The sequence below is a fragment of the Phyllosticta citriasiana genome (genome assembly GCF_038021145.1).
Source record: "Phyllosticta citriasiana strain CBS 120426 chromosome Unknown IWZ02scaffold_5, whole genome shotgun sequence".
Classification (NCBI taxonomy): Eukaryota; Fungi; Ascomycota; class Dothideomycetes; order Botryosphaeriales; family Phyllostictaceae; genus Phyllosticta; species Phyllosticta citriasiana.
In genome coordinates this window covers 989,415-1,010,650 of record NW_027117282.1, presented here as the reverse complement: position 1 = coordinate 1,010,650, position 21,236 = coordinate 989,415, and the positions used below count along the sequence as shown (strand labels likewise).

Sequence of the window (21,236 nt, the reverse complement as noted above, 5' to 3'; positions counted from 1 at the left end):
GTCAAGGTATCTCGGGTCCTTCCGTAGCCAAAAAGAGGCGTGGTGACCAGAGAAAGGTAGGGAAGCAGGGAGTGACCTGGAGCGCAGGTTAGTGGGTGACACTGATGAAGTGAGAGAGGTCGGGGACAACAAGTAAAATTTGGGGCTGACACGCCGACCAGATGCGCTTAGTAGGAGAAGTGCAAGCCTACTGCACGTCCAGCAATCAAGCAGCGACCCGACGTAAAAACCACCCAGCGCCGGTGTGCCCACCGCTAGCGCTCGTCCACCATCCATCCACCACCCATCCACCACAACCACGCGCCCACCCCGCCTCAAAACAACAACACCATCATGAATACTCCAGAAGATACCAACACCAATGCCGAATCTGGCCCCTTCTCGGCTGGCGGAAACGCCGAACAATTTCGGAAGGTGCAAGAGAGAGAGGTTCGAAATCTGATGCAACCTTAGAAGACAGAAACAGAAGCTAAGCACACGCGCTAGATCCTCGAGGCACTCTTGGCCGATTATGATGACAAGGCGTTGCGTCTTGTCAAGGAAGCGCTTTTGGATTCTCGGCTCGGCCTGGTTCTACAGGTTTTGGTACGAGGTTCTCGCCGCAGCCATCACTGGCGACGATCCGTGGCCGCACGCTGCCGAGGCCGAAAGGGCATTGGGGTTCCTCGATGACTATGTCTAGGACGTGAGTGGTACAATTCCGATTTCCTGTGGTATGAGGACTGACTAGAGAACAGAATCCATGCGGAAACGAAGAGCATCAGAAGGAGAACTTCGAGAATGTCAAGAGGCTGCATGAGAAGCTCGACAAATAGAGGGAAGGCCTCCGCGAGTACGAGGGGAAGGAAGCTGCGGAGAAGGCTGCCAAGGAGAAGTCTACCACAGAGCAGCCCTGCAGCGTTGGAGAAGTAGAGGCGGCAGAGGAGGCCAAGTCAGAGAAGGAGGAGGATCAGGGCGGTTGGCAGACCACTTTGCATTAGTTCTTCCAAGCCAGCCAGGGATAGAAAGATCAATTCCAGAACGTAAAGACGATTTGAATGACTTAATATGAAGTGGACTAGCATGCTGTCCAGGAAGTCTTCAACTCTGTATCTCTTGTGCCGCAGAAGCACTGGCCGTTGAGCGCCTCTCAACATCTCTCAGTCTGGGCTCGGCGTCACGATGTGTTGAAAAATCAGCCATGATGGTGCAAACCATCCTTCCGCACCGTCGCAGCATTGCGTCGCCGCCGTCATGGATCCGAACCAACCCAGTTATGCGCCCTTTAAGCCGTGGGTCGACCCACAGGCCTTGCAGGACCCTTTCTCAAACGCGGTATGCGGAAACTGGAAGCAAGCAGAAGAGACTGACAGAATCTGACGCAAACAGATTGACATGGCACTCGCAGCCAATGACCTTGCCAGAGCCGCGGCTCTCTGCAGGGAATCGCTGGACTCACGTCTGGAGATCACTCTGGTGTCGGGATTCAGATACGAGGTCATTCTTGCGTCGCTCACAGCCGACGGTGACCCGTGGATGCACTTCGGAAAGGCTGCGCTTTGCCTCTACGAGCTGTGCCAAAATGTCAAAGACGTGCGTGGTGAATGGGCTGGATGACTTTGAGGAGTTGAGACTGATGAGCAAGTAGAGTCCGGAGCCAAATGGAACGCAGCATGAGGTCAATTATCACGGTCTGTTGGTGCTTCGCAACATTCTGGAGCTCCTGCGACGTGATCTAGAGGCCCACGACCAGCGTCAGGAGCTGACTGCGCCCTTGAGAGCCGAGCAAGGCGAACGACAGGCGACGCAGCAGCAGCCTCAGCCCATTTCGCGCGCAGCATTGCAGTTGTACGCCGCCAGCTGTTCCACCGCAACCGCCAATCCAAACGCTGCCGCTGCTGCAGCCACCGCCACATCGGCCAACTTCAACCAGCCTCACTTGCTCCAGACCGATCGACCCACCGACTTGCGCGCGGACTCGGGAGCCTCCATGGACACGGGCAACCCAACTGAGGCTGGCCAGGGCTGGAATACCTGGTAGTAATGGAAGACTCTTGGTAGATAAGGCAGTCTGTATCTGAAATGGTGCTGGGAAAACGGTTAAATGAAAGAAAGATCGGGTACACGGAACGCGGAAGACAGCCCCCTATGCATGACTGTAGTAGCGGACGACAGCTCCCTATGCGCGACTGTATCAGCGGACGACGGATCCTTGTGCGTGACTGGGCTTGCGAACGAACGCTCCTTGGAAGTCACCGCAGTAGCGAACGACCGCTTCCTACATGCGTCTCTACTAACGGACGACAGATCCTTGTGCGTGACTAACTGGAATTGCGAACGGACGCTCCTTGGACGTGACTTTGTGTACTAGCGAACGACGGCTCCCTCTTCGCGTCCGTGATAGCAGACGAAAGCTCCCCAGGTATGACCGCGATTGGAGCCGCCTCGTTCTCGTCAGGCTCAGATGCGTGAAGCTTGTCATCTTGGATCATTGGTCTTATCGAGGACTGTCCAGCAGGATCATCCTCTTCAGCATGTCTGTTGAAGAAGCTTGTCACTGACTTTTGCTTGGGTCCGACCCCTCCCGTACATCGTTGGCAATCGAGGCCGACCAAGCTTGGGATTGGAAACTTCCCAGCGCCGCCACCGCCCTTTTTGCCAGCCATGGCCGACACAGAACGAGCTTGGCCCAAGTGATTCAGACAGAAGGGTCTGCAGGCCGAAGAGTCTGAAGGGAATGAGCCATGGTGGGAAGGAAAATTGACGAAGAGCGAGAGAGATCCGCGGGTGGTGTTGGTGGATAACTGAGGAGCGCCGAACGGGCAACAGTGGTGAACGATTTGGATTTTGGATTTTTTCTTTTTCTTTTTTCCTCTCAAAAAGTGTGCCTCACCTCAACACTCATGGGCGGTTGGTCAAGCACCGACGTCACGCGCCACCGGTGATCAATGCCACATCATCCCCAGGCATAATCGCTCTCCGTTGATCAAGACCGAAGACAGCATCGTTATGGACATGCCTCCACCCAGCCTGGAACAGCCTCATCTGATCAAGCCTCACAAGCGTCACAACACGCCTACGAACAGTGGGTACGGTGGGAGCATCCCTCACACTGCGATTCATCAGGACCGCGCCATTAAGCGCGGAAGCTCTCCCGCTCTTTCTGACCACTAGAAGGTTCTTCAGTGGAATGCCTGCGCAAGATCGCCCTTGAGACAGCTCGCCACTCCCGCGAGCACGCCCGCAGACACCCCGGAATTTGCTCGCTATACGTCTTGTGCTGTCTCCCCCACCCCAAAGCTGAACTTGACCAAGGCGCACCCAAGAAATCTTTCTGTCCCAGCCAGCTCGTTGACCTTGCGCAAGCACACACCCGCCTCGATGTCCGTGACGAGCCACGGTGATTCCGTGGCAAGCAATTAGAAGGAGGGCTCTAGCAATGCATCAAGCCATGATGACGCCGACGACTCCCCGATGCATAAATTTGTTGAGCCCATCTCGCCAATCAAGCGCAGCCCCTCGCTGCTCTCGTCCGCTGAACCAGTCATCAAGACTGACGAAGAGGACGATGAATAAGACGGCGAGGCGACGAACACGACGAGCAGTCCGACAATTCTGGTGACGACAAGTGGTTAAGCCATTTCTTGACCCTTGGATATCGGTGTGACTTTGCGAGTTCAGGGTGTTGGATACTGCTTTGGTGGAGGTTCGGCGCGGTATCTGATGGCGGCTCGGAGGAGCTCTTGATAAAGCAGTGTCTGTATCTGTTGGAGCTTGGGAAAAGAAAGTAGAGTGATAACAAGAAGGATTTGGATAGAAAGATCAGGTAGGCAAAGTAAACCGATGCCAGAAAGCAGACGATAGTTCTTTATGCATGACGACTGTAGCCAATGAAAGCTACTCGGACGCGGCGAGAGTTGCGGATACTGCTCCCTCTCCGCGACTGTAGTAGTGGATGACAGCTCCCCATGTGAGACGGCGGTAGCGAACGACAGCTCCCGCTCTAGCGCGGCGGGCTGCCTGTGGTGACATGCATGCAGGACGCAGTTTGACAAATTGACAGACGCAGCTCTTTGAAATCATGACAACCAAACACCAGAGAAGTAAGAGAAATTGAGTTGACAGATTGACAGAGAAGAAATCGCAAGAAGACGCTACCATGCTAGAGAATCCCTCGCGGAAAGACGCCGTCCACTAAATTCTATACCAAACACCTAATTGTCAAACCAGCGGCCCCAGCTGCCCTGCTTCTTGCGCTCGGCGCCGGCAAACTTGCTCTCCTCGTCCTCCCACACGAGCCTCTCGACGCGCCTCCGTGCCGAAAACGCCCTCGCGAACCGCCAGGCTTCCGTGTCGGCCAGGTTCCACGCCTCGACGGCGTCTTTGACTCTGGCCATTTCCTTAAAGTTGGACGTCACGGCACTCCGCGCCTTGGCAAAGAGCTCCTCCTCGGCGGCGAGCTCGGCCTGCGTGGGCAGAGGGCCTTCGCCAGGGGCCGGCTTGGGAGGAGGCGGGCGGCGCTCGGGGCCGGGGACGGGTGTTTCTGATCGGCCGTCGTCTTCAGGCGAGTCGGGCAGCGCAAAGCCAAATAGCCAGTTGAGGTCCTTTTGCGACTCGCGCTCGGCCGTCAGCCAAATGGAGTGGTGGGAGCCGTGATCCGAGGCGACGGCTTCTTTGAAGTGCGAGATGCGAGTCGACGCGCTCTTTCCGGTTCCCAGCAATTCCTTTGTGACAGAAATGAGCCACAAGTCGCGCTCCTTGACCTCGCGGCGCAAGAATTTGGCGTCGATGGCGTCACGCTGGTAGTTAAGCGACAAAAAAGTGTACGGATGCGGGACAGTGCCGATCGTAAAGAGTTGCGAGTCGTTGCGGTAGATGGGCATTAGTTGGATGCGACGCGAGCTCACATTCGAGACGCAGGGCTTGCATTTGCGGTTCGGCGGGCAGGAGGACGGCATGGGCGAGTCCGGACATTGGGTGAGGTTGCGGGCGAGGTCGACTGCCTCGGCGACGAGCGCTGTCATGTGCGTGGGGACGGGCTTGAGCACGGAAATGCCCTTGTCAAATATGTTTTGCCAAGTGTTGTGCAAGTGCGAGTTCATGAGCTGCGCAAGCGTGTGGAGTCCCTCGGCGCCGTTCTGGTCCAAGACCTTGACCACGTCCTTGTACTTTTCGCCGACAGTCTCCAAATCATATACGGCAATGGCGTCTCCTTCGGGATTGATTGTGAAAAGATCTTTTGGTATCGCGTCAATCATCGTCTTGGCCTTTTGGAGCTCCGGATTATCGAGTGCCGCCTTGATAGCTTTGTTGATGGCATCCTTTTCGCCAACGTAGAGACCGGTGCGGAGGGGCTCAAAACGAGTCAACTTGGGGTACTCTCCGCGACGAAGATAGGTCATAAAGTGATCGTCGTAGGGAGCCATGGGCAGCGTCAGCCAGTTGGCGAGAATGCCGCTGCCCATGTTGCCCCAAGCCAGCCAACGGGCAAATTCCAGCTCCAATCTCTTCAAGTCTGGCGTACCGTCGAGGTCGGCCAGTTGCAGCGTCTTGTACAGGGGGTTGTTTAGGGCCTCAGGCCTGCCCAAGACAATAGGCTTGAAGCCCTGTGCCCACCAAGCTCTTCTCCATTGCAAAAGCAGCTTCTCTTCTGCTTCGCGTATTGCCGGATCTTGCTTGACCTCGCCATCGTAAAAGGTGTAGACTGGGGGCCTGGTGTGCAGGGGCGGCAGCACCGCCCTATTCTCGTCGAGCGTGATCGAGGACGAAAAGGGATTCTTCCATTTCCAGTCGCTAAACCAGGAGTAAGTCCCGCTAGTACTGTTTGGTTGTATCGGCGGCTTGTGGACTGAGACGAAGGGATTGTACGATTGCGGGATCGATATCGAAGGTATCTTGGGGTTCTTGACGGCCTGCGATATTTCCGATACGGTCGGAACGTGGTCGACTTTTGTTGGAGATCCGAAGAGGAACAAGCTGCAGAGGAAGAATACAAGCACAACAAGCACCACCTTGTAGCGGGGAGGGATAAAGATTCCAGGCATGGCGATGAGACGGCGGTTAGGACATTTGTCGGAGGGGTTGAGGTTTGCCCCTTGGTAGATTACGTGGCAACGGCGGGGCCGCGAAGAATGAGTGAATGGTCGCGAACGAGGCCTAGCAAAGACAGGGCAGTGAATCTAGGCGGACTTGGACTTGAGCGATACGAAGCAACAGCTTGATCCGGCGGGAGAGGGACGCGACGTGCGGAGCGCACAACCATCGGTACCTCAGCCCTACGCTGCTTGGCGCGCAGGCAGGGTCCCGCGATTCCGCTTGGGCCGACTTCGGAGTGTGTCCCCAGCTTTTTGGCTGCATCATAGGTAACTCGTCACTCCATTCGAGTCATTCTCTCTTCCCCCCACCACCCAATTCCTCACCATGGCTCTAAACGGAGCTTCAGTGCTGCCGGATCCTGCAGCCGACCTGCATTGGAGCAACTACCGCGGAGGCAAGTCTTTCAAAATCCAGAAAAGAAGCTGGAGTTGACTCAGCGCAGCCATTCACGAAATCTTCGCCGCCAACGCAACAAGACATCCCGAGAGACCATGCGTTGTCGAGACCAAGAGTGCCCATACCCCGGAGAGATCCTTCACTTACAAGCAAATCAATGAGAGCTCGAATCAGCTCGCACACCACTTTCTCGCCCATGGATGTGAGCGTGGAGATGTCGTCATGGTCTACGCCCACCGCGGGTTAGCAGCTTCACCATTGTTGCCGGCATATCTGACGTGATGCAGCGTTGACCTCGTCGTAGCCTACATGGGAGCTCTCAAGGCCGGAGCAACCGTCAGCGTCCTCGACCCGCAATATCCTCCCGACCGTCAAAACATTTACCTTGAAGTTGCCAGCCCAAGATTCCTCGTGCAGATTGAGCGTGCAACGGAAGAAGCAGGCAAGCTGGCAGACACTGTCAGAGATTTTATCAAGAAGAATTTGAGCATCAAAGCCGAAGTACCTGCCCTCAAGCTCAGGGATGACGGCACGCTTGCTGGTGGTGAGGTTGGTGAAAAGGATTGTTTGGAGGCACAAGAGGCTCTCAAGAATCAGTTGCCCGACGTTGTGGTTGGTCCCGACTCGATTCCCACTCTCAGCTTCACCAGTGGCTCCGAGGGAAGGCCCAAGGGTGTTCAAGGACGTCACTTTTCCTTGACCTACTACTTTCCGTGGATGGCAGAGCGGTTCAACTTGTCTGAAAATGACAGGTTCACCATGCTGTCGGGCATTGCCCACGATCCCATTCAGGTATGTCATTCGATTCCGACCAAGACAATTCTAACAATAACAGAGAGACATTTTTACCCCTCTCTTCCTCGGTGCGCAACTTTTGGTTCCCAGCCGGGACGACATTGCACACGAGCTCTTGGCCGAATGGATGCGCAACCACAAGGCTACCGTCACCCACCTGACTCCTGCCATGGGACAGATTCTCGTTGGAGGTGCAACTGCACAATTCCCGTCGCTCCACCACTCCTTTTTCGTGGGCGACATTCTGATCAAGAGAGATGTCCGCCGACTTCAAGAGCTTGCCCCCAACGTACGCGTCGTCAACATGTACGGCACGACTGAGACTCAGCGTGCCGTGTCTTATTTCGAGGTTCCAAGCAAGACGGACGATGCTGAATATCTCGACACTCTTGGTGACGTCATTCCGGCTGGCAAGGGCATGTTGGATGTCCAACTCCTCGTCGTTGATCGCGAGAACAGGAACCGTATCTGCGGTGTTGGAGAACAGGGAGAGCTCTTTACCCGTGCCGGCGGTTTGGCCGAAGGCTACCTTGGCAACGACGAGACGACGGCCAAGCTCAACGAGGCCAAATTCATTACCAACTGGTTTGTCGACCCCAACAAGTGGGTCAGGGAAGACGAAGAAAGAGCTGCTGCCGCTGGTAGGAAGGAGCCCTGGAGGCAATTCTACAAGGGTCCTCGCGACCGGCTTTACAGGACTGGTGACTTGGGACGTTACACTGCCGATGGAAACGTCGAGTGTACGGGTCGCATCGACAATCAGGTGAAGATTCGGGGCTTCCGTATTGAGCTTGGAGAGATTGACACTCACCTGTCACGCCACCCTCTGGTTCGTGAAAACGTTACTCTTGTCCGCAGAAACAAGGATGAGGAGCCTACTCTGGTCAGCTACATTGTGCCCGAGATGAAGCGTTGGTACCAATGGCTGGAAGAAAGAGGTCTCGTCAAGGACGAGTCACCAGACGAGTCGATGGTGGCCATGCTCAAGAAGTTCAAGCCTCTTTCTGAAGATTGCAAGAACCTTCTCAAGACCAAGGTACCGTCATACGCGGTCCCCAGTGTCTTTGTGCCGTTGGTCCGCATGCCTCTGAGTAAGTCGTCCCCAATCTGTCTCGGGCAGACTAACACGTACAGATCCCAACGGAAAAATTGACAAGCCTGCACTTCCCTTCCCCGAGCCCACTGATCTTTTGCTTGCCGCTGGCAGGAGACCCTCGCAAGTTCAAGCCGCCATGACACCCACGCAAAAGGCCCTCGCCGAGATTTGGGGTTCCCTCCTTCCCAACACCTCGGCGCGCATGCTGACTCCCGAATCCAACTTTTTCGAAGAGGGTGGCCACTCTATCCTCGCACAGCAGATGCTCCTCAAGGTCCGTAGACATTGGAAGGGTATTGATGTCCCCATGGGCGTCATCTTCCAGTCCCAGACGCTTGAAGCTTTTGCTGCCGAAATCGATCGTGCTCAGGACCCTGCTGGTCTCTACCTCGACAACGTGCCTGCTCCTGAAGACATTACCGACGAGGCCTACTCTGCTGATGCGCGCGAGCTAGCACAACAACTGCCCAAGTCTATTCCCAGCGCGGAGATTGACTTTTCCCAACCAAAGACCATCTTCCTCACTGGTGCCACGGGTTTCCTCGGATCCTACCTTCTGCGCGACCTCCTCAACCGCAAGCATCAAGTGATTGCTCACGTCCGTGCCAAGGATGCTGCCAGCGGTCTTGACCGCATCATCTCCACGATGCAAGCCTATGGTACCTGGAAGGAAGCATGGCGTCCTCAGCTCGAGGTCGTCACCGGTGACCTGACCAGGCCCAATCTTGGCCTCTCTTCAGAATCATGGGAGCGCGTTGTCAACAATGCCGACGCCATCATCCATAACGGCGCCCTTGTCAACTGGATGCAACCCTACTCGTCTCTGCGTGCACCCAACGTTCTATCCACCATGAACACGATTGCCCTTTGCACGGCTGGCAAGCCCAAGCAGCTGGGTTTCGTGTCTTCGACTTCAACCCTGGACTCGGACCACTACATCCGCCTGTCCAAGGAGTCTGTCGCCGCAGGAGGAACCGGCGTGCAGGAGAGCGACGACCTCGAGGGCTCGCGCAAAGGCCTTGGTACAGGCTACGGCCAAAGCAAGTGGGCATCTGAGTACATTGTCCGGGAAGCAGGCAAGCGTGGTCTCCGCGGAGCCGTCATTAGGCCAGGCTACGTCACTGGTGACCCTGTCAGTGGCACCAGCATTACCGACGACTTTCTGATTCGTCTCTGGAAGGGCTGTCTCCAGCTGGGCGCACGCCCCGATATTTCCAACACGGTCAACCAAGTTCCCGTTACTCATGTTGCGCGTGTCGTCATCGCATCGACCCTGCACCCACCTGTCACGCCCCTCGGCGTCGCCCAAGTCACCAGCCACCCTCGTCTCACATTCAACGAGCTTGTTGGTGCGCTGGAAGTCTACGGCTACCACGTCCCTCAAATCTCGTACGACAAGTGGCGCAACAAGATGGAAGACTACGTTGCCGACGCTGTGCCAGACCGCGAGGAGCACGCTCTCCTCCCCCTGTTTCACTTTGTTACTGGCGACTTGCCCGCCAACACGATTGCGCCCGAGCTCGACGATAGGAACGCCTCCGAGTCGCTACGCAAGGACGCCAAGGTCACTGGCGAGGATTGGAGTGCTGGTGGCAAGGTTGATGTCGAGATCATTGGCAGATATCTTGCTTTCTTGGTCGAGATTGAATTCTTACCGCCGCCGGAGAAGCTAGGTGAGAAGGCGCTGCCCAAGGCGGATTTGGGCGAGGAGAGGAGGAAGGCGCTGGGAAGGATTGGTGGAAGAGGTGGCAGTGCATAGATTGAATCTTGCAATTGGTAGACAAAAGATGCCTGCAAAAGGTTCTAGGAAAAAGTCATGAAATATTGTCAATCATACTCCATTGGCGTCTCTAGTCATCTACATCGACATGTTCATAACGTTTTACTGTGCAAACGCCGTGTACAGCTCCAACTCCTTGCCAGCCTTGTACTCAATCTCAACACCAGCCCGGATGAAAAACAGATAGCCCTCCTTGACCTCGACCTTTCTGCCATCGACAACCAGCTCGCCTTCGCCCTTGGTGCACACGACCATACTTGGGCCATTGACCGGCGCCAGCACTTCCGTCTTGCCCGCCGGCACGCTCGTCTGGAGCATATCAAACTCGCTCATGGGCGGCGCATACACCTTTGAGAAGCCCTTCCTACTTCCCTGATACGGTTCAGCAGGCAAAATAGCCTGCTTCGCATCATGCGGCTTGAACGAAAGCACCGACACAAACGTATCGACATTGTCGCGGTCAGCGCGGGGGCAGAAGCCCGTATTGAGGACGTTGTTCGAGCGGGCCATGCACTCGATGATGTCGCCGGAGAGGTAAGCGTGGATGCCGTCGGCGGGGATGTAGATGCTCTGACCGGGCCTCAGGCGCAGGTAGTTCATGGTGATCAGCGCAACCAGGCTGCCGTTGTCCGTCGCGCCGTACTGGTCGGCTAGCCGCGGCAGCAGCGCTGCGATGTACCCGTGCTGGCCGAAGGCGGAGACGGGCATGGCGCTGAGCTGCGATTCGACGCGTCGGACGACATCTTCGGGCGCTTTGAGCATGCTTTGCACCACCGATTTGAGCGTGGCGTCGGTGAATTCTCCCTTGTGGGATTTGGGCAGGAATTGCCGCAGTGGTTCGAGCTTGAGCAGCGCTTCGATGTCGGCGAGCGGTTTGAAGCCGCAAAAGGCTTCAAAGTCGGTCAAGGCGATTGCGATTTCTGGCTTGTGGTTTGGGTCGGTGAAGCTGGAGGGCTCCTTTTCGTGTAGTTTGGTGGCGAGCTCCTTGTTCTGCGGGTTGTTAGCGATAGGTCTGGTTTGGAGTTGTCTCTTGGGGGCTTACCGGGTGTAGTTGAAGAGGGAGCGCTTTGGCGATGGACAAGACTTTGGGGAGGTAGGGTAGATTCGAGTGACCGAATTTCGACAGGACTTGCATGCCAAGGTAGTGTTCGGGGTTGGTGTTGATCAGGTCTTGCAGGTTCTCTCCAGTCTCGAGAACATATGAGGGTAGGTCAGGATAGGTGCCAAACCACCTACAAAATGTTAGACATGAATATTGATTGGGAAGGGGAAATTTACATTTCTGCGTATGGCTTGCTCTCATCAATCTTGAATTCGGTCCCTGGAGTCTTGGAGGCTATACGGGCAGCAGCAGACTGCGAGCCTAGTTTGCCCCATGGGTACTCGTTGCAATAACACTTGAGTTGAATGACTGACTGAGACATGATGAAGTGATTTGAGATTCGTGTTGGTGAGAGGACAATGTATGTGCAGGGTTATGTGAGTGGATTGGAGGTGAGTTGAGAGTTTGGAAATGTGTTCAAGAAGTAGAGGTAAAGCGATTATATCAACAGTAGCAATGGCACAACGTCATAGTAACGTCGGCCACTCAATCGGCAGGGCTGAGATCAAGCGGGCGAAGCCGGAGAACGCCATGGGCTTTTGGCCATGGCTCGGGCATGGAATTCGTCGACAATCTAGAAATGTCCGATCTGAATGCCCCATGCTGTCATTCTGCGTGTTCTCCAGGATTGACTTGAAAGCGCTCCATCTGTCCGGTTGTGGCGACTCATACTCGACCAAACGACGTGATCGACAGCATAGAGATTCGCTATGGTGTTTCAACAAAATCTCTCGGTGGTAGAAAGTGCATGATGATACTCTTGATGGACGGTAGTTGTGAGTTGATGAAACTCCAGTGTGAATGGTGTCAGTGACGCAAGAGTGCAGGGTCCAGTCCGGCGCGCGCAGACTGGGGGCGTCGGGTTGCGACAACCCCCAACGGCGCGACCTATGGACCTCTTCATCCTCCAATTCCATGAAATTTGCAATCCACGCTTCTCCGGCTCTCTGGCCTTGTCACCACGACTTGACGACCTCAACGTGACATGATGCCCTGAATCGAATTTGCCGCCCTCCTTGCGTGCGCAACCGCCGTGCCGAGACGCTTTCCTCCGCCCAAATCGACATCCTCTCATTTAGCTTCAACCCACGTTGCTCGAGCCTCACCACCGCCATGCATTTCGCCTTTCCTCCGCGCAAGACCTCGCGCCCTCCTCCATACGTCGCCGTCACCAACGCTCGCTCCTCCGGTCCGCTTCTGTCGCGTCGCAAAGCAAAGCAACTCGCCCTCTTTGCGCTATTTGCCCTAGGCGGCTTATATGCCTTACGGTGGCTGTTTAGCAGTCCAGGCAAAAACGAATACATACCGCCCGGTACTCCGCCAGTAGTCCTCGTCACAACATTGGATGCCGACCTGCCCGAGACATTCAAGGACAACATTCGGAAAAACAGGCAGACGTACGCCGACAAGCATGGTATGTCCATGGCCAAAAATTATGAAATGTAGACTCACCGGCCAGGATACACCAGCTTCTTTGCCAATACCTCTGACTACAATGTCGGCGAGTATCCAAGAAGCTGGGCCAAAGTCCCTTCCATTCGACACGCCATGACGACACACCCGCACAGCAACTACTTTTTCTTCCTCGACATTGATACCCTCATCGTCAACAACAAACTGTCTCTGGAGGAACACGTCATGGACAAAAAGCGATTGGAAGACTTGATGATGGTGGGACTACCGGTCGTTCCGCCCGACAGCGTCATCAAGACTTTTGCGCACCTCTCGGGAGACAACATTGACTTGGTCCTTACTCAGGACAAGGATAATCTGTGTCACAACAGCATGATTCTGCGGCGCGGGGATTGGGCCAAGTTCTTTCTGGATGCATGGTATGACCCACTCTACCGCTCATACAACTTTCAAAAGGCCGAGGGACACGCATTGGAGCACATTGTTCAGTAAGTGTGCTTGATCCTCTCTCACTGATCCTCTCTCACTATTAGCACTAACGATGATAGGTGGCACGGCACCATCCTTGCCAAACTCGCCATTGTTCCCCAACGCGTCATCAATTCGTACACGCGTGATGAATTAGGCACAAACGCAGATGGCATGTACCAAGATGAGGACTTTATTGCTTCATTTCCCGGCTGCCTTACCGAGGACAAAAACACTTGCCCGGAGGATATGGCGCCTTGGTTTGCAAAGGCAAATGCACGATAGCCATTGGTGTATTGCAGAGGATCTTTGGCGTTCAGCGAATATATGGGCCGGCATTGGTATGAGCGCGGGAGTTTGGCTTGTTTCATGGCCTCAATAGGTAAAGCCTGGGGCTTTTACCATCTGTATCAAATCTTCATCAACTTTTAGACACCGTGCATGTCTGTAGTAATGGCGCGTTTCCACCTTGTGTGCGGCCACGACTTCGCTATGGTGCTCGGACCACCAGACTGGTGCTCCGAAGGGGACCTCGACGTCGCCATCCGCCAACCGAACAACATCCCTCTCAAGTGTCGCATCAATGCCCTCTTTGGAGAACGCGTCTTCGACAAGTTTGCCGCCGTTGGATCCGTCCATCTTTGAGCGGAATCCCAGATTCAAGGCGCTCTACGACGATCTCTCACAAAATAAACTCAACGCCGACGCGTCCACCAAGAATAGCAAGAAACAGATTCACGTTGAGAGAGCAAGTTCAGTCAGTTCATCGCAGCGCAAAGTCTTGCAATAGGAAACACTGCATTTGTCCGTTTGTTTCGTCTGACGCGTCTTAGGAGGTCAAAACCAAACAAACAAACGCCGCGAAGACCAACATCATTGGCTCGGCACTCGACCATGTCGCTTGGAGAGATGCACGTCTTCCAGAAGAAGTAAAACTTACCCAAACTGCATCCTTCGTATCTATTTTTCTAACATTTGTAGATGCATGAAGTCACCGTGATCGCGGCCGATCAAGTAAATGGACGCATCGACAAGAGCCACCAAGAAATTCTCGAATCCGAATTAGTCTTTTTCAAAGAAAACATCGAGTCAGTATCAGATTTGCTTGAGGATTCCATCACCTCCACTGCTATTCAATTGTGCCGCATCATCGACCCAGGTAAACACCACCGCATCCACAACGAAACATCGCTCATTCGCATCAGACCTTTCTGCAGATGACCCCGACTATTCCGTACTGGATGACCCGCCTAATATTCTTGCTCGCCAGCAGGAAATAGAGGCGCAAAGCTGCTCTCTTGGCACACACCGTGCGCAACTCTCCGACCTCGCAGCATCTATCCTGCAAACTCAAGCCGAGCTGATGGAAGTCATTGTCAAGATTCTGGAGCAGACGGTCCACGGCACTCTGGCACGGTTTCTGCGAGCCAAGGCAGAGCACTTGGCGGCGGTGTCGGAAGGCTTGGAGAAGAAGCTGAGGTTTCACATCCTCCATTGCTGCTTCAGGTGGTCGAGATATCTATTGCTAACACCATGCAGCATCGTCAGTCTGAGCCAAGAGCCCCCAGCATCCCTGCAGATGGCTCTCAAGAAATACAAGGACCACGTGTCGCGCGAGAAGTGGGAGTTGGAGCACCGCGGGGAAATCGCGTCAGACAAACTCAACGCGTTTGACGAGGCCGCCAACGGCCGCGGCGATATGATGAGGCAGATTGCGCAGCGTTACGTCGAGATTGAAGCAGAGATTCAGAAGATCCAGGATGAGATGGCGAAGCTAAATGGACGGTAGGTTGTGATGGGGCTGGATGGACTCGTGGACCCAGGCGTGGCGCCGATCTCTCAAGGCCTTTTCGTTGCACTCATCCCCAAGCAGTAGGGAGTTTGCAGCTTTGCAAATGACGGCCGTCAATTCAAAGGCCGAGGAACAATATACCCGCAACGACAGCAAACAATACACACTGAAAGACAGTAGAAACGAAAGCACTTACACAGTATCCATCAAAGATCCATTCATGAGCTATACTTCCCAAAAGCAACAAACTCATGATCTCATGATTCGACGCCCTAGACGCCGCGAGTCCTGAGGCAGACAGTTGGCAGCACAGTCCTTCTAGTTCCAGCCCATTCTCTTTAACACAACCCCAATATCTCTGTCTCCTCCAGCCCGTTCTCAAATCCTGCCGTACCGCGTAAAGCAACCAGAGCACCGGCACCACCGCAACAGCACATCTCCGTCTCGATGTGTCCAGCACATTCACGGCTCATACCTCTCAACTGGATCACCAACGAGAGCTGAAAAGTCAGACAGCCAGTAAGCGAGCGAGTTGCGTCACGTTGTGGCGCGGCGGTGCGCAAAAAGGCGGAATCCGGCGGCTTGGGGACGATCTAGAATTCTGAAAAGTGCTTTTTGCCTTTGCGGGATTTGCGTCCCCGGCGATCTGGGGAAGGTTCGCGGGATGCTGATTGGCGTGCTGATTGGCTTGTGGAAGGAAAATGTTACGACTTTGGGGGGTTTGTTATTGAAGTGTGAAAAGCAGTTACCGGGGTGAACTAATCTAGTTGAGCATATTGATGCGTAAGCAGCTCCCAATTTTGGTGGATGTCTTTGGTCAGCTGCAGAACATCCTGTGTTTCGAGTGACACTCCGCCACGGTCGTTGTGTCTTTACTCAACACTCGCACGCTATACACCCGTTTGAACGTTGTGGACAGAGCAAACAAGAAAAGTGGCGAGACTCGTCTCTCAATCCCTCCACAAAATCCGGAAATGCTGGAAGCTCGTGATACAAAGGCTGTGGTTGAGCTTGTTTGCTGTACTAACATAAGTGTCTCTTGCTGCAAGGTTTCAAGACGAAGGCGACGCCGACAAAAGCTTATACACATCAGTGTTTATATATGCCGAAGCCGAGTTGGGGCTCTATGCCTCCAAATCTCACCTACTACTTCGACATCGCTTCGCAGTGCTCTGATTCGATGGAGCTAGCAATCGACGTTTGTATGACTAGTCTGCATGCTCCTTGACAGTGGAGAAGAGCGGCAGAATCTCGTTAAACACAGAACGCACTTGCGGTTAGGAGATTCTCAGCAGTCCCGAGTGAGTGATGGTACGAGAGTTTATGCGGGGACGCGCATTAAGAGTTGACAGCACAACATGCATCATGCAAGACTCAGGCTATGCACGGCGAAACGAGTGCACCGTTCTACGGGCCGATCCGGCAAGCGGGGCGCCTTTCGTTCAATTGGGTAGCTCCTCCGCACACTACATACGACATTTCCACCACCTCTCAATCACTGCATTAGCTTGTGGTAGACTTTGCCTTGACGCCTTAAACTTGCCGCCACTATTAAGTTGTTGAACGGGCGAAAGGTGGAGGTGCCGGCTCATGTTTTCGACTGCTACGAGGACAAGAAGCTTGTCGACAGGGATCAAGCTTAGCTTCACTGCAGCAGCATCAGTCCTACTACTCCTCTACGCGAGAGCCATACAGAAGTTGCGCGTTCGAGACTACATGGTACAATGCATAGATGCAAGTGTGCCTTCACTCATTTCTTGAAGAGCGGATCATGAAGACCCGCTGACATTGTAGACTTCAGCGTACTCCGTGTCCTAATCTTTGTACCCGATTCCTTTGATTGCAATCGCCTTGGCAGCTCGGTTCTACAATTGAGAATCCATGTGGGAAAAGGTTTGCAAGTCCGGTTTACTCTGTGGTCTAACACTGATGTCGGTCAATGAAATGATTGGACATTTGAGCCGGGTTGAGTATCTGCGTACCGAGTACACTTCTCCAAATAAGCACTATTGGCTTCATCTACACGTTACTCTTTTTGTGATGTCGTTGCCGTTGGATGCCATTGCTTTTTCCACATTTGTAAGTTGAGTTCTCTCGGAGCATACCTGGAAAGCGACAATCCCAGTCTGGACGAACACTGCAGAGCGCAACTACTAGAGGGTCCTCAATTTACCAGCAACCCCATGGGAAATCGAAGTTTCAACAGATCGTTCCATTTGCCTTGTATGGCTGAGCCCTGGAAAGCCTTTTCGAGCTGTGGAAGGTTCCCCATACCCCCGATTGCCGACCTAGGCAGGCGAATGCGCGGAACTTGCGCCACAACGCTTCAACGTCCACCATCGTTGCTTGTAGTAGCTCTTTCGAGTGGATATGGTATTGGAGCAGTACTCTTATCGCCGAAGTATTGTCATCCGCTTGTAGTCGGCCCAAAAAATCGACCATCTGACCACGAATCTTGAAAATTCCTGGGAGGCTCCACGGGTTGCTGGAAAGAAGGCATCTAGGGGTCTTTCATTAAAAAGGCGAGGGGCAATCGTACTCAACGGAAATAACCCCACTGATCAAATGATGACTTCGACATCTCGGGGGTAAACATCGAGAGTTTGCAAGGACCTTAACACGAAGATTACCTGTCCTAAAATTAGTTGGGCCGCTTAGAAACCTCCCAGTCTAACCCACGATATGCGACTTGTCGGTGGGGTTGAAGCCTTACGGTGTACAAAGTACATCTTTACTTAGCCCCGAGCTTTCGTATCAAGACTCTCGGTTGCAGGTATCGTCATAGATTGGTGCGGCGCTTGCGGAGGTGCGTCGTATTCTGCCATGTCGAGCAAGGGCCGACAAGCAAAAACCCAGGGGCGTTGTGCAGCTAGTGGTGATATATATATGCGCAGTGTGACACTTTCAAATTCGGCACGTCAACCCGCTATTTGTCTCCTCTGTAGCGTCTCTCCACCTTCTTTGGGATCTGTCTATCACTCTCTCAGCTGAGATCTGAGCTCCTGAATTTCCCACCATGCGCCTTCTCAATCTTCTCTCTTTTGGGCTGCTGGGGCTCGCCACAGCTGCACCTCTAAGCTCCCCTAACCTGGATCCGGAGGAGGTTGCCCTTGTAAAGAGACAGCAGCAGAGATCTAGCCAAGCTCCCGATCCAAAGAATCTGTTGCCGTTTGTCATCAGCGATTTCAAGTACAGCGGAACAGCCAATCTTTTTGATGTTGCGTTCAGGGTTTACAACATCAATACCAAAATCATCATTAAGTGTACTGCGAAGTCTTCCGTTCGGTCCGGAGGCGTTTGGTTCAACTGCGACCGTACCACCACGAAGTTCAGGGTGTTCGTGGACATTAACGACTTCAATGGTCAGAATGGAAAAATCACGTTAGAAGTTTTCTGGGTAAGTCAATTCGATCACTCTTCGAGACTATTGCTGACAATTTCTTCAGAAACATATCCCATTCGCCCTGACACAAGCAACGGACGAAATATTCACCAGTTACGGGTATGGTATTTTCGATGTCCAGTGCGTCCCTGGGACCCAACCTGTCACTTTACCAGAAGGGAACCCGCCCGGTGCAATCCAGCCACAGACTACGCCACCAGAAGAGATCCCCATCAACAAGTTGAACACTAATCCGCCACCAAAAACGGATACGGCCAACACAAACGGAGTTACGGATGAAAAGACAAAGCAAGGAGGTGATAGCACTACCACCCCGACAGAAACAAACCCGAACAAGGCAGTCCGCGAGCGAAAGACGAAGAGGGAGACGACCACCAAGCCTCTCGACGAGACCGAGGCTGCCCCTCCTGAGCAAAACCCAACGGCTGGTCCCGAACCCCCGAAGAAGCCCAAGCAGCCGACGCCCCCCAATGAAAACACCAAGCTCACCACGGAGCAGCCGACGACCCCTAACCCCAATGAAAACACCAAGCTCACCACGGAGCAGCCGACGACCCCTAACCCCAATGAAAACACCAAGCTCACCACGGAGCAGCCGACGACCCCTAACCCCAATGAAAACACCAAGCTCACCACGGAGCAGCCCACGACCCCTAACCCCAATGAAAACACCAAGCTCACCACGGAGCAGCCCACGACCCCTAACCCCAATGAAAACACCAAGCTCACCACGGAGCAGCCCACGACCCCCAACCCCAATGAAAACAACAAGCTGCCTCCCCCACCAACCGAGGCGGCCACCTTGCCACCAGACTCTGGCCTCAATCCTTCGGCCTACTTTGTTGAGGTCACTTGCAATGCCTTGGGTATTGTTGATGTTGTTGTGCAGGATGTTATCGAGGGCGATATGCAGCAGGTTCCGTTCTGAACTTGGAGGGGGACGGGCTTGAGATTTTGAGATTTTTCCTTCTTCTTTCGGTACTTGGCTGTGCAAAGTCAGCTGCCAGTTTCGAACGGTTGGGAGATTTAGGTCCCTTTTGGGACTTGGCTATATGTAGCCGTAATGGTAGTTGTAGTGCGGCGCACTGTTGCCTTTACATTATGGAGTACTTCCATCTTGAGCATATCTGTGGGCGCCGGCGCTCAATTCTGGAGAGGATTTTCTATCTGTCTTTTTCATGAAGGTGACTTGTCCGGCATCCTTTCTTCCACTCGGACATTCCTCGCTCACAGTGGTTAGGAATAGGGGTCAGCCATAATAGTCTGCGCTGAAAATAGAGCGTGTTGTTGGCATTGTCCTGGCATATGAATGCTCCCTAATGACCACCGCTAGAGTGTACGGATGCTCCCAGTCAGCGCCCCGTATGTGTATTAGATATTCGTTCTTGTTCAGCCTTTGCTCAATAAAACTTGACGCTTGTCGAAAACTTTGAAGCGGTCAGTGAGGTTAAATAACGCACGATTATGCGCCTCACCCCGAGTGGCGTCACAGGTGAATAGTTGGTAACTGTTTTGATGTCTTTGCACGTACTCTCCCAGAAGAAACCATCAACACACATACATACACTTCACGCAGTCTTCTTTGACAATAACATTTTTGACACTACAAGACGCCTTCTGAAAGTCACCAGCCACGACCGTTCCAGACTTCTCCACGACTGCTCCAGACTCCTGCCCTCGCCCCCATTCACCCAAGGTTCCGCTTGCCAGAAAGCTTGGGTTTTTCTACTCTCTTGAGGTCAACAAGATGCACACAAACACCTACACTTCGACTACACATGACGGTTTTGACTCCTTGCTTCACATACACAGAATGACTCAACATAGCACTGAGCAGGAATCCTCCAAGAGCCCGGTTACAAGCCCCGACCGCACATTCACCACCCACGATGTCGGTTTCCAGCCTCACCTCGACACTATGTCTCAGTACAGCACCGAGCAAGAATCTTCCAAGAGTCCGGTTACCAGCATCGACCACACTACCACCACCCACGATCCCAAATCCCAACCTCACCTAGACATCCTGGCTCACCACGGCACCGGTACCCAGCAGGAATGCTCCCCGAACGAGGACCTCGTCACAACGCTTACCAGACCTCAAAAGCTCGAACTTTTCAAAACGCTGGAGACGTACAGGTCGCCCAAGAACGCTCAGCTCGAGACCTACACGAGCGCCACAACGCTCCAGTGACGACCTTCGTGCCCCTTGAGGGCAAGCGCAGCCCCGGCGATCTTGGCGATGACGAAGTTCTTCCTGGCCATCATGCGCAAAAGCACAAGTACGGTAGACAGAACTGCACGACCAAAAGCCCAGATATTCTCTCCACTCAAGATTTCACTGGCGATTCGCGAGCTTTTTGTCGCGTCTCTGGGCATTTTCACCCAATATACTCGAGCTGATCGTCTCCCCTTCGCGAGCTCGGGCACGGGCTGTTTCTATGGGGGGTTTGAAGGTCAGGATGCTTTTCTCACGGGCAGGTGGCGAGACAGTCAAGTCAAGAAGTGATAGTCAGGAAGACATGTGTTCCGCTCTGCTTATCCATATCCCACAACTAGTGTCTATTCCCCCTTGACACGTCGCCAGTTGAAGCTCGCCATCGCGGATCATGCCGTTAATGACGTCGTAGGCTCTGGCGGCGGTGCGGATTATGAAGGATGTTGGGCTGGGTCTGCATTGATGGTAAGCCCTATTGATGGTGTTGCTAACAGCGTAAAGCTTGGAGGGCTTAATTACATTAACCCTAAGCATAGGAGGAGTGCTGAAGCGGGGCTGTATGATATTGACCCTCTTTATTAAACTCGATGAGCGTCATATCTTGCTCTTGGACTTGAACATATCAGAAAGGGGGTTAGTATTTTATATTGTCTTCAATGCCCTGCTCATGAAGTCAACGGAGCCTGGCTTTGTCAACGTCA

General features: G+C 53.7%; 7 protein-coding genes across 7 annotated transcripts; 5 read left to right on the top strand and 2 right to left on the bottom strand.

Moving 5' to 3' along the window:
* Positions 1-1,233: 1,233 nt before the first annotated feature.
* On the top strand, positions 1,234-3,153 carry IWZ02DRAFT_489606 (uncharacterized protein; the record flags this gene model as incomplete). The annotated part of the gene is made up of 4 exons (XM_066769590.1): positions 1,234-1,314; positions 1,369-1,572; positions 1,628-2,016; positions 2,946-3,153. The coding sequence occupies 4 exons, from the start codon at positions 1,234-1,236 to the stop codon at positions 3,151-3,153; spliced, it is 882 nt and encodes a 293-aa protein (XP_066623793.1).
* A 744-nt stretch (positions 3,154-3,897) lies between these two features.
* IWZ02DRAFT_230360 (uncharacterized protein) lies at positions 3,898-6,227 on the bottom strand. Its single transcript, XM_066762939.1, has one exon. The coding sequence runs from the start codon at positions 6,021-6,023 to the stop codon at positions 4,194-4,196; it is 1,830 nt and encodes a 609-aa protein (XP_066623792.1). The 5' UTR covers positions 6,024-6,227; the 3' UTR covers positions 3,898-4,193.
* Positions 6,228-6,343: 116 nt separating this feature from the next.
* Positions 6,344-10,183, top strand: IWZ02DRAFT_481027 (L-aminoadipate-semialdehyde dehydrogenase large subunit). The gene is made up of 5 exons (XM_066769117.1): positions 6,344-6,469; positions 6,518-6,713; positions 6,759-7,263; positions 7,307-8,357; positions 8,401-10,183. Exons 1-5 carry the CDS (start codon positions 6,400-6,402, stop codon positions 10,119-10,121), a joined length of 3,543 nt encoding a protein of 1,180 aa, XP_066623791.1. The 5' UTR covers positions 6,344-6,399; the 3' UTR covers positions 10,122-10,183.
* Positions 10,184-10,244: 61 nt separating this feature from the next.
* Positions 10,245-11,566, bottom strand: IWZ02DRAFT_468978 (RmlC-like cupin domain-containing protein; the record flags this gene model as incomplete). The annotated part of the gene is made up of 3 exons (XM_066768674.1): positions 10,245-11,132; positions 11,185-11,374; positions 11,421-11,566. 3 exons carry the CDS (start codon positions 11,564-11,566, stop codon positions 10,245-10,247), a joined length of 1,224 nt encoding a protein of 407 aa, XP_066623790.1.
* A 515-nt stretch (positions 11,567-12,081) lies between these two features.
* Positions 12,082-13,597, top strand: IWZ02DRAFT_448620 (mannosyltransferase complex component). The gene is made up of 3 exons (XM_066767344.1): positions 12,082-12,658; positions 12,704-13,145; positions 13,206-13,597. Exons 1-3 carry the CDS (start codon positions 12,358-12,360, stop codon positions 13,408-13,410), a joined length of 948 nt encoding a protein of 315 aa, XP_066623789.1. The 5' UTR covers positions 12,082-12,357; the 3' UTR covers positions 13,411-13,597.
* A 111-nt stretch (positions 13,598-13,708) lies between these two features.
* IWZ02DRAFT_489601 (uncharacterized protein) lies at positions 13,709-14,914 on the top strand (the record flags this gene model as incomplete). Its single annotated transcript, XM_066769589.1, has 5 exons — positions 13,709-13,882; positions 13,959-14,054; positions 14,107-14,284; positions 14,331-14,604; positions 14,665-14,914. 5 exons carry the CDS (start codon positions 13,709-13,711, stop codon positions 14,912-14,914), a joined length of 972 nt encoding a protein of 323 aa, XP_066623788.1.
* A 2,926-nt stretch (positions 14,915-17,840) lies between these two features.
* On the top strand, positions 17,841-19,623 carry IWZ02DRAFT_230097 (uncharacterized protein). The gene is made up of 2 exons (XM_066762937.1): positions 17,841-18,314; positions 18,364-19,623. The coding sequence occupies exons 1-2, from the start codon at positions 17,934-17,936 to the stop codon at positions 19,246-19,248; spliced, it is 1,266 nt and encodes a 421-aa protein (XP_066623787.1). The 5' UTR covers positions 17,841-17,933; the 3' UTR covers positions 19,249-19,623.
* Positions 19,624-21,236: the final 1,613 nt, after the last annotated feature.